This window comes from Marmota marmota, unplaced genomic scaffold (assembly GCF_001458135.2).
Source record: "Marmota marmota marmota unplaced genomic scaffold, marMar, whole genome shotgun sequence".
Lineage (NCBI taxonomy): Eukaryota > Metazoa > Chordata > Mammalia > Rodentia > Sciuridae > Marmota > Marmota marmota.
Window position 1 is genome coordinate 6,193,553 of NW_026000222.1, and position 15,091 is coordinate 6,208,643.

Here is a 15,091-nt window from a genome sequence, read left to right on the forward strand (position 1 = left end):
AGTTTTGAATGAATACTGGTAATCTAGTTCAAGTGTTATATAGACATTGTTTTTATTTATATACAATTTGACCTTCTCCTCCTTCCAAAAATGCTTGTTTTTAAATGTAGCCCATTTTAGTTAATGTTTGGAGAACCTATGGACCTTCTCCATGTGTTCTTTCAACCTGTCTTAGTGTGTAAACAAATATATTGTGTATCTGTTAATAATACAATCCCAACAACAGAGAATCCCTTGGATTTAACCATTACAAAAGTGAAGTCATTTTCTTTGGTCATATGAATATTTTACCAGCCAGCATCTTCCTGAAGGAACTCGATTAAAACTCACATCACTTAACAATTGGAGTCATTTAGATGTTGAGAGTATGAAAGGGTATATGTTGTCTTCTCCTAGCATCAGATCTAATTAATGGCACACTTCAGCATACTTGTGGTGACAACAAACATACACATTGTGAGATAAAAGGAAAATGAAACTGCACGTACTATCCCTACGTCCCTAAAGTTAACTTAAGGCCCTTTAATGTACCAGATAGTAAGCGTTCTCTCCATCAGTATTAGCAGGTTTTGATGAGCAGTTTTGAGCTGAATTACTATCTCTAAAATTGAGGCCAGAAAGGATTAAATGAAAACAATCCCATTATTTGGCAGAATTAATAAAAGTTATTTCATAGCTAGACTAATACTGTTCAGTGTCTTCACATGAAAAAGTAATTTTAGACTTTCAGGTAAGTTTACAAAATTTTTGTTTTCCTGTGACCTAAAGCAGTCAGATACACAATAGTTCAGCTTTCCTGTAAATTGGTGATGGAGCAAAGAAATAATTATTCTAGTCCTCTTGTTTTTACTCATAAGCCTAGAACCACCTTATCTAGAGACAAAGGCAGACCATTATAAAATGGTAGCATCAGGTAATGTGTGAATTGTAGTAATTGATTGCCATTTTTAGGTAAATTATTCACCTGAAATTTAAAAAGGAAAATTATTAGTCTATTTTCATGAACAAAAAAAGTAAAACAATAATGAAACTAACAGCACAGTTACTTCATCATGTCACTTTTAGAAATGAGTCTGTAAAAAAAGCAACAAAATAAGTTGTATCATGAGCAGGTCAAAAAACACACACAAAAAGAATTCTAGCTTCCTTTTAATCATTGAATTTCAGTTTTTACAGATGATCTTAGGACAATCCAGGTAACTAAGGTTTTGCAGGGGAACAGTTCTTGTACATGAAGAACAATCACATGCTCCACTTTTTGTAAATAACTATTGGCTGGATTAACAAACATCGTCACAAACAGAAGTAAAGCCATAGATCACTGCATATGTATTTACAAAAAGCCATAAACAAACATGCATTTCTTCTTTATCAGGACGACTTAAATAGATGTTTGAACATTAAGGCAGTGATGATTCTAAAACAATGAAAATCTAAGTTAAGGCTTTATGTTCATTTTGAAACTCATATTCATAGGCAACTGTGACCAAAGCAAAGTTATCTACTAGGTATTAGTTCATCTGCTTGGATATGTTATTAATCCATTACCAATTCTCTTTCAGACATATGGGATAAGCATTATTACCAACACCATCAATTTACTTTAATGAATCATTAGTTTCCTTCTTAAGTTCTATTTTGAGGAGTTAGGTTTCAGCAGCACAAGCATGTGCCACAGAAAAAACAGAGCATTTTTGGGTAAAGTTTGAAAACACACAGGCTGCACTTGCCTGAGAGTTGGGCAACAATTAAGAATTCAGGCTGGGCACAGTGGCACACACCTGCAATCCCAGCAGCTTGGGAGGCTAAGGCAGGAAAATCTCAAGTTCAAAAAAAAAAAAAAAAAAAGCCAACCTCAGCAACATAGTGAGGCTCTAAGCAAAACTAAAAAGGACTGGGGATGTCACTCAGTGGTTAAATGCCCCTGGGTTTAATCCCCAATTCCAAGAAAAAAAATCAACAAACAAAACAAAATAGGATCTACTAACTAGAGAACCCCCAAAGCATACTTGATGCTGTCCTTGTCTCAAAGTAGAAAATATTCTTGATTACTGAAGCAAGTTTGATAGTTTATTCTGTAATTGCTAGCCTCAAGACACAAATGATATATTTATTAGACCTGTGTTTCTTTATTCAAGGAAAAGATGGGTGGTGGATGGAAGGAAAAGTAACTTTAAAATAATTGCAGATTGCACTCTCGCCCTATCAAGCTCAGAAGTATAAAGTTTTGAAATCTGGGTTTGAGGGGTAGTGTCCTCTTTCCCTACTTTAACATTGAGGACAAGTCAGATGCAGCCTGTAGGTGCACGGTGGGAAGCAGTTCTGGTGCCCCACTTTGGTCTGCTGTGGAGTGCAGGAAGGGTGTTTATAGATGTGGTAATATTCATATTTGGTCTTCCTCCCTGGTAGTAGACAACTCCTAAAATCCTTGTTATTTCCAGCAATTTTTTTTGTGTGCTAATGAGCAGCCCCTAGGTAGCTTTACAATGAGGACTCATCACAGCAAAGACATGATTAGAGGGGTGGGATTATCTTCAGCCTTACCCTGCCTTAACCCTCTACCTTCTGGGAGGGGAGAGAGGCTGAAAGTTAAGTTGATCATGGCCAGTGATGTCATCAATCATACCCTTGAAGTTTCAATAAAGGCCCAAAAGGACTGGGTTCAGTGAGCTTCCAGATAGTCAAACTTGGATTCCTGGAAGACGGCTCTCCTAGTGAGGGTATGGAAGCCAGTTCCTTCCCACATACCTCACCCTGAGCATTTCTTCATTTGTATTCTTTGCAATAACCAGTAAACATGATGTTCCCCTGAGTTCTGCCAGCCACTCATGAATAAATTGAACCCAGGGAGGAGAATGTGGCAACCCTAAAATTTAAGTGCTGGGTTAGACACTCTGGAGGCCTGGATTCCAGATAGTGTCAGAACTGAAGAGCATTAGAGGACACCCAAGTGGCATCTGCTGCAGAGCTGCTTGCTGGTACATGGGGAAAACTCCCACACATCTGGGCACAGAAGGCTTCTGGATTGATGGTGGTATGAAAGCACAGGACCACACACCCCAGGATGAACTAACAGGCATGATTTAACAACCGTGTCTCCATAGTCTGGATGTAGTACTTGGAAGAATCACTATTTACACTAAGTACTTGCTGCCCTTTCTCTAGGCAGTAATCATTTCACAGCAACAAACCTCTTGTGAGGAAAGGACTGTTCGCGCATGTTAGCATCAGTAATAGCTCATGAGTGGAGGGATGGCAGTGACTACATGGAAACTTGCAAAAGCTGAAGACAGCTGTAAATTCCCTTGGTGTCTTCAAATCAGAAGAGAGATGGCAAAGCAGATGAAGCTGCAGCAACAGGAGTCTCCAACCACAGAAGCATTTTCTAGAAGACATTTTAGGTGCAATTTAAGTATGTTACACTTTGCTAAAACATTTTGGAGATTTGGTAAGTTTGCACTCTACTACCTTGCAAGCTTGGCTTCAGCTAAATGGCTGTATTGGTTTTATAGGAACAAGATATAGTTTTAAAGATGGAAAGACTAGCTATAAAAGGGCAAATGTATGCAACACAAGAACAATCATTTTTAGATCAACATCTTACACTTTATAATACACTCACATTTATACACAAATTTGTGTTTACAAGTACAAAAGGCAAAGAAATGCAAAGAATCTAAGCAACTGCATCATCAGCTACATTCAACAGAGTTAATACTGTTGTCCCTGCTCCCATTATCTAAATCTGGAAGGAAATAATAAACACCATCCAACCTGGACTTCACCTTTAGAAGTTGGAGACTGCGTGCAGCTCGGCGCATGTCTGAGTTTCCACAGAGCTGAACTGAGATTCCATCGTGTTCCAGGCCAAATCAGCTAGAAGAAAGTCATCCATTGCTGTCTGAGTTTCATTGCTGGTAAAGAACAAGCTCCCCAAGGTTTCAAAACCTGAACTCATGGTCTGTGTTTCTGTACTGTTCAACTGAACTTTGCTCTCTAGGGCAGATAGGTTTTTAGCAGCGGAGATTCCTTCAGTTTGGGTCTCTGTGTCTGATGAATCAGTGCTCATGGAAAAGCTGGAGTGTTTCAGGATGCTGCCAAGGGGCAGATGAGGGCTACTGTCCAAAAAGAAGTTTAAGTCTGTCTGCGTTTGCGTGTCAAACATCTCAAGGCCTAGGAAGTGAGAACTTCCCCTATACCCGTAGGGCTGGACAGATGTGTCTGCAAGTAAGAAGTCAGTTTGGGTCTCTATGTCCAGTGATTCCAAGACTGGCTCAGTGTTCATGGTGCTAAGTTCACTCTCTTCAGTTTGAGTCTGGATATTTGAAGCTGAGAAGAACTCTTCAATATCAAAATCTATTCCAGGATTCTGGGTTGAGCCAGATGGCAGCTGAGTGTCAGGCCCAGGGTTTGTGTCAGACAAAAGACTACGGTTATCCAATGTCTGATCGGGCAGATTACTTGACAAGATGTTTTCTAAATCACTTAATAAGTCTATGGTTTGGGTCTGATTATCTGTCATGTTCTGTGAAGGAAGCATACTATTCTGTGCACTGAAGCTCAAAATGGGTGCAGATTTCTCAATATCTTGATTTAAAGTCTTAGGGTCATTCTGAGGTAACAAACCACGAGTTACTGTCTCTGCTACTAAGCTGCTGCTTATAATAGTATCTGCAGGGACACTGTATGATGAATGGACACTCTCAAAAATGTCTCTGCACATTCCAGCTTGGTCCATCTGTACCTGGCCACGTGTGGGACTTTGCATCCCACTGGTTTGGGTTTCTCTGGAGATCCCACCTGGCTGATAACAAGTGTCCATAAATGCATCAGTCTGAGCGGCAATAGATGAAGTTACCTTAGAGCTGGGCAGAAGCGTCTGGGTGTGAACACTAATGGGAAGGGACACTTGAGAATCAAATGACAGATCAGTCTGAGAACAAGACGATACAGAGGAATCAGGGCCAACCCACTGTGCAGAAGGTAGGAAGTTTTGTGAGGCATAGGACAGATCCGTCTGTACATTGATTGAAGAAATGCTGTTCTTCTGACACGTGTTCCCTAGTTCTTGTAAAGGATTAGACAGATTTTTACCCAAGTTCACTTGAACACCGGTACTAACTGGCTCAACAACAGGATTTATAATTTTTGAAAGAGGTAGGCTCTCCTTAAGAGAACAAGCCTCTGACTCTAGGCCAAGGATCAGGGTTCCTACTGACAAGGGCACTAAGTGCACAGCACCTGCAGTGGAGCCCTGGTCCATACCTAACACCACAGGCTGGGCCGAAGAGTCGGCCGTAGGCACGAAGACAGGCACAGGAGAGAACTGCATGACCGGAAGTTTAACCAAAGCCACTTTGGGCTTTGGTAGAAGCAACTTCTGAGGATATCTCGGAGGTGTTGTGACACTCTGTTTTCTGGCATTAGAGCTGCAAGAATCTTCAAAAGAATTTACTGATTTTATTTCTGAAGTTTCTAGTTCTTGAGGATCTGGTCGAGGAGGGGGTTGAGTGCTCAATGGTTCCATGGTCTTATTAGATAACTTCTGGTTTTGTAGATAGTTTTCCATTTTCCTTTTTTTACTAGGTGGATCCCTAAAGACAATGACAAAGCAAAAAGAAAACAATTTTAAAATGCTGCTTTCTGAGCTGGGTGAGGTAATCCCAGCTACTTGGGAGGCTTAGGTGAGATTATTGCAAATTTGAGGCCAGCCTAGTCTAGCACGTGAAAGGCTCTGGATTCAAGCCTCAATACTGGGGGGAAAAATGCAGCTTTCTTAGACCATGACACTATGTCTTAATAATACATGCTACTGCCCTTATCAGAGGTCAGACCCCACCCAAAGAAGACTATTCCCTTCTTGAACTTCTGGGAATGGGGCTTATTATGGGGCAGATGTTCAGAAACATGCAGATAGGGAAGAAGAAAGCATATATATATATTTTTTAATGCTGTAAGTACTAGAATTTAACCATAAGGAAGGCAAAAGAGGTATACATAACACAAGTTTCATCATCCGTAAAGTTGGAAGCTATTATAACAAATAGAAATTTACTTTTTTTTGAGTACTAGGGATTGAAACCAGGGGCACTTTACCACTGAGTTACCTCCCCAGCCCTTTTTAATTTTTATTTTGAGACTTGCTGAGTTGTTGAGGCAGGCTGTGAACTTGAGATTCTCCTGCTTCAGCCTCCCAAGTTGCTGGGATTACAGGCATGCATCACTGACTGGCAAGATGTTCCACTAAAAAATTTCTAAAGACCTAGTTTTCCCTCCCCTCAAAAAGAAGTACAGGGTTGGTGTTGTGGCTCAGTGGTAGAGTGCTCACCTAGCACGCATGAGGCACTGTGTTTGACCCTCAATACCACATAAAAATAAAGTCATTGTGTCCATCTACAGATAAAGAAAAATATATGGTAGTACAGAGTCATGATAAAACTTACTCTTCAGCAATCTGATATTCCTTACCAGAAGATGGTGGAAATTGAGATTTCAAATGGGCATAGTAAGAGACCCTCAGAGAGTTGGCAATAGAAAAAGGAGGAATAACTGGGTCAGATTCCACACCTAGATACAATCCTTTGCCAGCACTGCTGCCATTTCCAAAAGCTCCCTTCTTTGATGTCACATTGCTTGTCCATCATTCCTTTTCCTCTCCTTGTCTAGGAAGTTTCAGATGAAACTCCTCCCACAGCTACTGACTTATGTGCCACTGTTTCTTTGCTCTTTACCTGTGTTCTGCAGGGATCTCGTGACCAGTTCGGTAGATGTGAGACTGTAATGCCGTTCTGCTGGCATAGGGACAGCCGCATGTGCACTGGAAGGTCTTGCCACAGTCCTCCGCGTGCCTTTTCAAGTCCCACTCGGTACCATAGGAATTGCTGCACTTGCTGCATTTATGCTTCTTCTCGGCATGCATTTTCATAAAGTGCTACAGAGAGCAAAGAAGGAAGGAGGGTGAGAAACAGCCACGGCACCAAGTGCTGAGAACATCAACACACCCAGCTTAACAGTGACTTCACAGGTACAAACAGAACAGTCCACCCTCAAGAAAAGAACAGGGTAACTGCAGTTTATCACCAGACTCTTCTTTGGGCTTTAGCTTCATGCACAGAGGAGACTACTTTGGAATGGATCCCAGGGTACTGGCCTTGAGACTGACCTACAAAGAAGTGCTGCAGGGCAGGGAAAACAAAAGTCTTTGAGATGCTCTCCTCTGGACACCCTGCAGCAGTTCCTGAGGAAACATTCCAGAGCCTTCTTCCAGGCCCAAATTCCTCTTTCCCTAGTGGCTGGGCCCCTCCCTCCTCTTAAGATAGCTGCTCCTGAAATTGTTTTTTTCCTGGATTCTGCAGGTTCTCACTCCCCTGGGAGGACAGTGGCTTTGTGTCTTTGCCCTAAGCCCTTGGAAGCAGATTCACCCAAGCGAACTATGAGCACAAATATTCTTGCTCTTTGATGGAGAGGTGTACTTCTCTTCCTCTCCAACCCACTCCTGGCAATGTTCCTTCCAAGATAAGCCTCATTTCTGTCCACTGGAATTACACCCACACAACCCTTGTACCTACCACTTGGGAGGTACAGGGGCAGCAGCTCTAGCAAGAGCTTATTCTCAATTCTCTGGTAGTGTTTGCTAAGTAATTAGAATGCATACCAGGTTTATACCATCTGTATATCATCCTCAGAGAAATATATTAAGTGAAATACCTGTTTTACGAGAGAAAACTGAGAAAATGGTCTGTCAGGACCTCTAGGGCATCCTTCAATTGGACAACAGTAGAATTTTGGTATGGTTTTCAAATCTTTTCTTATTGTTGGATTTACTATGCCATCCTGCAAAAGGAAAATTAAATTATTTTCAAAAAACCCACAACAGAACAGGCTGGTTGTAGAAATAAGGGAATATATGAAAATGGGCACAAGCATTCTTTTTAGGGAGCGGAAATGTTTTACAATTGGATTGTGGTGATGGGTTTACACATCCATAAATCTACTAAAATAATTGAGTTATTCATTTAAATTAAATATATTTTATGGCATGTAAATTATTATTCTCAATAAATCTGTAAATTTTTCCCCAACTATGTTTTCTTAAAAAAATAAAACATAAACCTAACTTCTCTCTATCCCTTTTAAAACTCTTCAAAACTTAAAATCCATATTCTTGCAGCTAGCTTCTCTTTTGCAAATGGACTCACACAGTTACTCATAGTCAAGATTGGGGTGTCACCTTTGGTCTTCTTTATTATTCTACCCTAAGATTCCTTGTCTTAAGTCCCTGAAAAAAACTTCCTTTGACTAGGGCCTGGGGACCCCCTATTCAATGGCATTTTGTCTTTTCTCTGATCATTGCACTGCCCCCTAAAGTACCAAAAAGCTAGTTGACACCTTTACACAACTGTTGATTCAGGCTCAGTTTTAAGCACTGTCTACATACCAACTCACTTAATCCTTTTTTTTCCTTTAATTTTGTATAGTTATAGATGGACAGCATGCCTTTATTTTATTTGTTTATTTTTATGTGGTGCTGAGGATAGAACCCAGTGCCTCATGCATGCTAGGCAAGCGCTCTGCCACTGAGCTACAGCCCCAGCCCCTCACTTAATCCTTTTTTTTTTTTTGGTGGCACTGGGATTGAATCCAGTGGTGCTTTACCACCAAGCTACATTCCCATCCCTTTTTCTTTTTTGGGAGAGGGTCTTGCCAAGTTGCTGAGGCTGGCCTTTTTGAACTTGCTGATGCCCTTCCTGTTCCCTTTCTCAAACACTGTCCCACTCAGCCTAATGCTTTGCTCACCTCCAGTTGGACCCACTATATCCATTCTTTGAAGGTTCAATTTGAGCCCCATACCCTTCTTCTACCTTCAGATAGAAATCAGGTAGAAGTGCACACGTGGCATTGGAGAGGGCTGGGTTTGTACTGTTTCCATTACTGACTAGTGTGATCTTGGGAAGGTAGTTAACCTCTGAGCCAGTGTTTACTCATTTCTAAAACAGAGCCTGCTTCTCAGGATTACCTGTAGCTTAGGTGTCTGGATTAGCATGGGCCCAGCCCAGCTCAGTGCTCTAGACTGTCCAGTTTCTTGTTCTGTCACCACCCTGAAGATCTTTCTCAGAATTCCAAGAGAGCACCTATGCTACCTTAAGAGCTGTCATTTTTAATATAGTTCCTGTTTTCCAGACTAAGCCTTTTTTTTTTAATTAATTTTTTTTTTTTTTTAGTTTTTGGCGGACACAACATCTTTGTTTGTATGTGGTGCTGAGGATCGAACCCGGGCCGCACGCATTCCAGGCGAGCGCGCTACCGCTTGAGCCACATCCCCAGCCCACCAGACTAAGCCTTTTAAAGACAGAAATTTAACACACCTCTTGGAGCCATCTTCCTCCTTATAGAAGACAGCACCCCACTGGAGGTGGGGGTGGGTGCGGGGCTGGTCCCTGCCCTGAGAACCACCAGTGCCTGGACTCAGCCCCAGGTTTTCTGGTCTTGGAACTGGATTGGAACCCATATCTGGTTTTATAACCTTGCCGGATGACCCCAATGTGCAGTCTGGGATAAGAACTACAATGTAGCTGTACGTCTGGAAGTTCTGGAGCTGGCCTGCTGTAATTTCAACTCTCTACCTGGCCACTTTATGTGACTAGAGCAAATTAAACTGGCTGGTCTACTTATCTACAAAGTGGGAGTAACAACACTGTGCATTTGGGGGTCGCTGTGGGGACTGAGCTAACACACGGAAAGGCTTAGAACAGTGTTCACCGCACAATAAAGCAATTAATGTTGGCTCTGGCCACTGGCGGCAGAGGCTTTCCTTTCCTTCTTTGCTTTATTATGCCAACCAACTCAACACCAATAAACTAAAGTGGTACTTTAGCTATTCAATTGGTCAAGTCTAACTGCCCATGCTTTTCCTGAACACCAAATCTGCTGGCTCTAATAACAACTGACATTGTCCCTCATCCCCAACTTCATTTCACTCACCAATTCATCTAGTGTTTTGTTTTTATGGAAATCTTTTACCATTTATATTCCAGCTTCTAGGCTGTCACATGCTCCATAAACTGCTGACTGGCTCACTTCAAAACTCCTGATACATCCTCAGAGGCGCAAAGCAACCCTTTTCTTTCAAACTCCCTCCTGTGTCCACACCACAAACTCACCCTCTTCAAGCACCATTTCCACCTCCCAGATGTTCCTTTCTCTCTATTCCTGGTTGAAGTCTTCTGACTCTGGACTGTGTTGTTAACCTCTAAATATGTCTTTATCATTCAGACTTTGCCAGATTCATCTCTCTCAAAATACAGCTTTAATCATGTCATTACTTCACCCAAACATTTCTAACAGCCTAAGAGTATGACCCAAGTCCAGACAAAGTCCCTAACTACACACTTTCTAGGTCCCTTTATCTTCTCTGATTACTCTTTTATTGCTTTGGAATCAAAGTGTTTCAGATTTTTAAAATTTGTATACACTCCAGCTATTGAGCATACTTAATCTGAAAATCCAAAATGTTCTAAAATATAAAATTTTTGAGCATTATTTTGGTACTCAAAAATTTACCAGATTTCAAGGCATTTCAGATTTTGGATGCTTGAGCTGTAATTATAATTTCATAAACCTTTTCATGAGCAGGGATTTACTTGTGTCTTCTGTTGCATTTAGGAATATTCTGAACAAAGTAAATGTCCAATATAAACTTGTGGCACTGTACTACACATATTCAAGTGGCCCCCTAAGCCAGAACTATATCTTGTGGCAATGAGGCCACTAAAGACAGTCATATTGGATATCAATAACCCCAACATTATATTTTTATTCTATTTATATAAAAATATAATGTTGCTCCATAATATGTTCTTAAACCCAAGGTACAAAGAATCTCTAGCAGTCAAGAAAGGCCTATTTACTCCCACTCTTCCTGCCATTTTACAGGCCACAGTAATCACCTAACACTGTATATGCTCCTGAGCTTTATGGGAGCCAACTCCTCAGCTCCCCCATCACAGTAGTCCACTCGGTTTTTGAACCTTCTTCCCATTCTGGTCCTGAAACAGTAAGATCTTGGGTAGGCTGGGGAGATGAGAAATGGAAACAGCATAACAAAACAAGAACCACAGTGAGAAAGCGGTGTTTATCTATATAAAACTTACCAGATATGGTACTGCATCTTTTATGTGCATGACCGAAAAAAAGTCTACAAAAAAACTTCACGTAGAAATATTTTAAGTGACAGAATTTGAAAAATTATCTACAAGAGGAAACAATCCAAAAACAATATGGAAATAAAATAAAGGTTTACTAACAACTAAAAAAATGTTAAAAACAATCACCAATTGTTTTTAAAAATATGGAAAAATATACATACAAAAGAAAAGGGAAAAGGAGGGACATAGTTGTAGAGGATAAAGGGAAAGGTCTGTAAGGACGGTAGCAAATGCTGTCCAGCACCAGATCACCTTTACAGAAAGCAACCAAGAAGGAAGCTAGTTTGCTTTGTCATCTTACTCTAAAGTGAAAATCTGTAGTCTTTGCAAAATGTTGTCTACAAAGCAAGTTGGCACATTAAAAGCAAACCACTAGACTGAACATAATATAATATCCTCTGGGCCATGTTTTAAAAATATAATGTTGCTCCACAATAGGTTCTTAAACGCAAGGAACAAAGAATCTCTAGCAGTCAAGAAAGGCCTATTTACTCCCACTCTTCCTTTTTCTGGATCACTTTAGCTTCCATCCCAAATCATCATAGCTCCCATTTCTCTATGGATCCCACTGCAGGCAAGGTTGGATTAGGATACTTCAAATTTCCTTAAAGGAATGACATAGAATATGGAGATTAAGAACCCACATAAACCCAAAAAGCAGCAAATGCTTTCCAGCTTACAATTCAACTCCCCCATTCTTTCCCATCATCCTTCAGAAGGGTTTGTTAATCATTTACATTATGAAAGGAATATTAAAATAAGAACCATACAACAATGAATGGGGTAGGAACAAAAGATTATCATAACCTGGGAAATAAAAACAGAGGAAAGAAATCAGAATGATGCAAGTAGTGTAACCAAAACAATGAAAATTTCCACTGAATATAAGAAAGTGGATCAATCAGACATACTTAGAAATAGCTTTAGACCAGAAAGGGATTGCATGTACCTGATTGAGGACACCCCCAAAGCCACAGAGAACTTCCTGGCCAGCCCAAGTCTCCAGGCTTCTCTCTTGCCTCTCTCTCCTCCCAAACACTTTGATAACATCAAGTATCAAGAATAAAGTGTGAAGAGTTCTCCAGGCAGTCATCAGGCTAAGGGTATAGATTTGCCCCCCTGGGGCACCACAATACAGACATGTCTATTTTGTCACATTGGCTACTTTCATTAAAGAAAACGGACTCCTTTCCACCAAGACAGTGGATGTCCAGGGGCTACTGGCACTCTGGTTAGAAAGATAATGAGCAGCACACACCTGTAATCTCAGCCACTTGGGAGGCGCAGCAGGAGCTCAAGTTGGAGGGAGACCCTGACTCAAAATAAAAAGTGCTGGGGATGTAGCTTGGTGCTTGCCTAGCATGTATGAGGCCCTGGGTTCAATCTCCAGTACTATAACAAATAATCAGCAGAAGAATATAGCAAAGTGAGCTGTTTGAAAAGAAAAAAATAAAAACAAAAATTATGATGGTTCTGAAACAGAGTTTAATTCTTGCTTAAAAAGGTTGATCCAGTGACTTTGAAGGAATCTTTGAAATGTTCATCTTCCACTGCTCTACATTTAAGTTCAGAAAGAGATCCTGAGTATATTGTGCTGTCTTCAGATAAAATAAAACTGAAAAGTGAATGACGAAAACCAAATGACTTCACCTAATTTCTAGCAAAGGAGGATACTAGTATTCTGAAATACTTAAGTCCATGTGAAGGTTTAACTAGCAAAACCTGTATTGGTTCAAACATACTTTTTCTCAGGCCTATTTTATGTTATGTACTGGTCTCTTGTGGATTTCTGACCTTTACATTATTTTAAAAACATAATCAGAAATAAACCTACTCATACTGTCAAACTAGTCCTGAAGGCTAAGTGGTATATTTACGTTAAACAGAGGCTTAACAACATCTTGAAAGTTAGAGTTCCCAACAGCAAAGCCAGAGAAAAGAAAAATATAAATTGCTAAGAAATGCTGGTTAGAGTAATTTCGTTAACACAAGAGAGGTTCCTGGNCCACTTCCGGAAGGGGGCGGGGCTGCCGGGCTCATTAGAATCCGGCCGGCACGGCGGCCGCGGCGCCACCTATCGGTGGCGGAAACCGCGTGCCCGCGGGAGCGCAAACAAGGGAGGATGTGGAGGGGAAGCTTGAAGCCAGCAGGTAGAGAGTATTTGGTCCGGTTGATGGTTGGTTCTTAGCTTTCCTAGGAACTCGACCTCCGGCAGCAGGTGGAGAGAAAGAGCAACGCGTTCAGGAGCTCTGATTCCTAAAGATCACCAAGAACCCCAAAGGTCAACTGCACAAGGGGCAGTAACCCTAATTTCTACTGTGCTTCATTGAAGCATACCACGAACCAGGCTCTGAAGGTTGCACTTTCCACTTAGTATCTCATTTGTGTCCTCAAAACCACAGAAACAGGTGTGTCTCCATTGTGCAAAAAGGAAATTTAGGCTTAGGGAAATTAAGTAACTTGCCGGGTGTCATGGCATACACCTGTAATTCCAGAGACTCAGGAGGCTGAGGCAAGAGGATTCCAAATTTGAGCCTAGCCTGAGCAATTAGTGAGAGCTTCAGCAACTTATCAAGACCTTGTATCAAAGTTAAAAAATAAAATAAAATAAAGGACCAAAAAGAAAAAAAAAATCAAGTACCAAGGGCCCAAGGTCACACTAGGGATGAAATGATCATTGCAGTTGTCAGGGTCGATTCTTTTAAGGCATTCATATTTACTTGACTGTATTTTACTTGCTGAAATTCTATTTCTCTTCGGGAGACAGTGTAGTTCATGGAGACCTACCTAGAAAGACCAGGAATCCTGTAAATGGGAATATGTGGTGGTAGTAAACAAGAGGGAGGGGTGAGGATTGCAGTAAATTGGAAATACATCTTTAAAAGGGGTGGTGGCTGCTATTCATCTCTGGTATTGCTAGTTGTATGTGTGAAAGAACTTCCAATTTTTAGATATTAGCATCTGTAAGTTTTCTACTGCTAATCACAAAGGACCACAAAATTGGTATCTTAACAAATGTAACATCTTACAGCTCTATAGAAGTCTGAAATGGGTGTTATTGGCCAAGAGCAAGGTGTCAGCAGGGCTGGCTCCTTTTGGAGGCTCTGGGGGAGACTGGTTACTTACCTTTTCCAGCCTCTAGAGGTAGTCTGCATCCCTTGGCATATGGCCCTTTCCTCTCCCACCAAAATCAGTGAGTTGAATCTGTCCCATCACATCCCACTGACTTCTTCAGTAGTTGTTTCTTCTTGTGACTTTTATTCTTTTTTCCACCTTTTCTTCCCACATTTTTTGTGGTGCTGGGTGTTGAACCTAGGGTCTTGTGCATGCTAGGCAAGCAGCTATTGCTGCACTACATTCTACTTACTCTTGGGGACCCTTATGGTCACATTGGGCCCATCCAGGTGATCTTCCAATTGCAAAGTCCCTTTGGCTCCTAGGATAACATGTGGATTCCAGGGATTATGATGTGGATGCTTTGAGGGGGGGGAAATGATTTAGCCTCATAGTGTCTAGAATCCTGGCTGATTATGACTGCTGGCTTTTGCTTCAGTAAAACAAAATTAGTAACGCTGTCTGCTTTATGAGATTATGAAAATAAGTCAATGGGACATTTAGCACAGTGCTTGATACTTACTAAGTGTTCAATGAGCATTAGTTATTTATTCATTTTTGGAAAACTTTCAATTGACTGTGGAGGTCATTGACTCTGCACTTACTGCTGCATCTATGTCCAAGCAACATTTGAAGGGTGACCATCAAGTGTATAACTTGATGAGTTGGGTAAGCCCTTAGTACTGTCACTTTTCGTAAGCAGGAGGTTGTCTGAGAAGGTCAGAGGAAGCAGTCTCAAGAGATTCCACGGTACGTAGATAATATGACTAGTG

General features: G+C 41.0%; 1 protein-coding gene across 3 annotated transcripts; it reads right to left on the bottom strand.

Annotated features, from left to right (window-relative positions):
- Window positions 1-1,131: 1,131 nt before the first annotated feature.
- On the bottom strand, window positions 1,132-8,502 carry Atmin (ATM interactor). Of its 3 annotated transcripts, none has more exons than XM_015496034.2 (4): window positions 7,708-8,502; window positions 6,732-6,931; window positions 3,786-5,594; window positions 1,132-3,385 (listed from the first exon to the last, which is right to left on the bottom strand). In XM_015496034.2, exons 1-3 carry the CDS (start codon window positions 7,924-7,926, stop codon window positions 3,788-3,790), a joined length of 2,226 nt encoding a protein of 741 aa, XP_015351520.1. In that variant the 5' UTR covers window positions 7,927-8,502; the 3' UTR covers window positions 1,132-3,385; window positions 3,786-3,787. The 3 variants fall into 3 exon arrangements, with proteins under 3 accessions (XP_015351520.1, XP_015351519.1, XP_015351518.1); XM_015496033.2 differs by having other exon boundaries at window positions 3,775-5,594; XM_015496032.2 differs by having other exon boundaries at window positions 1,132-5,594; window positions 7,708-8,501.
- Window positions 8,503-15,091: the final 6,589 nt, after the last annotated feature.

Coding starts and splice junctions, on each gene's coding strand:
- Atmin (XM_015496034.2), bottom strand. CDS start 7,926: ATGCTTGTGCCCATTTTCATATATTCCCTTATTTCTACAACCAGCCTG. Junction 6,932..7,707: donor AGTTTTCTCTCGTAAAACAG/GTATTTCACTTA, acceptor TGCTCTCTGTAG/CACTTTATGAAAATGCATGC. Junction 5,595..6,731: donor GAGATCCCTGCAGAACACAG/GTAAAGAGCAAA, acceptor CATTGTCTTTAG/GGATCCACCTAGTAAAAAAA.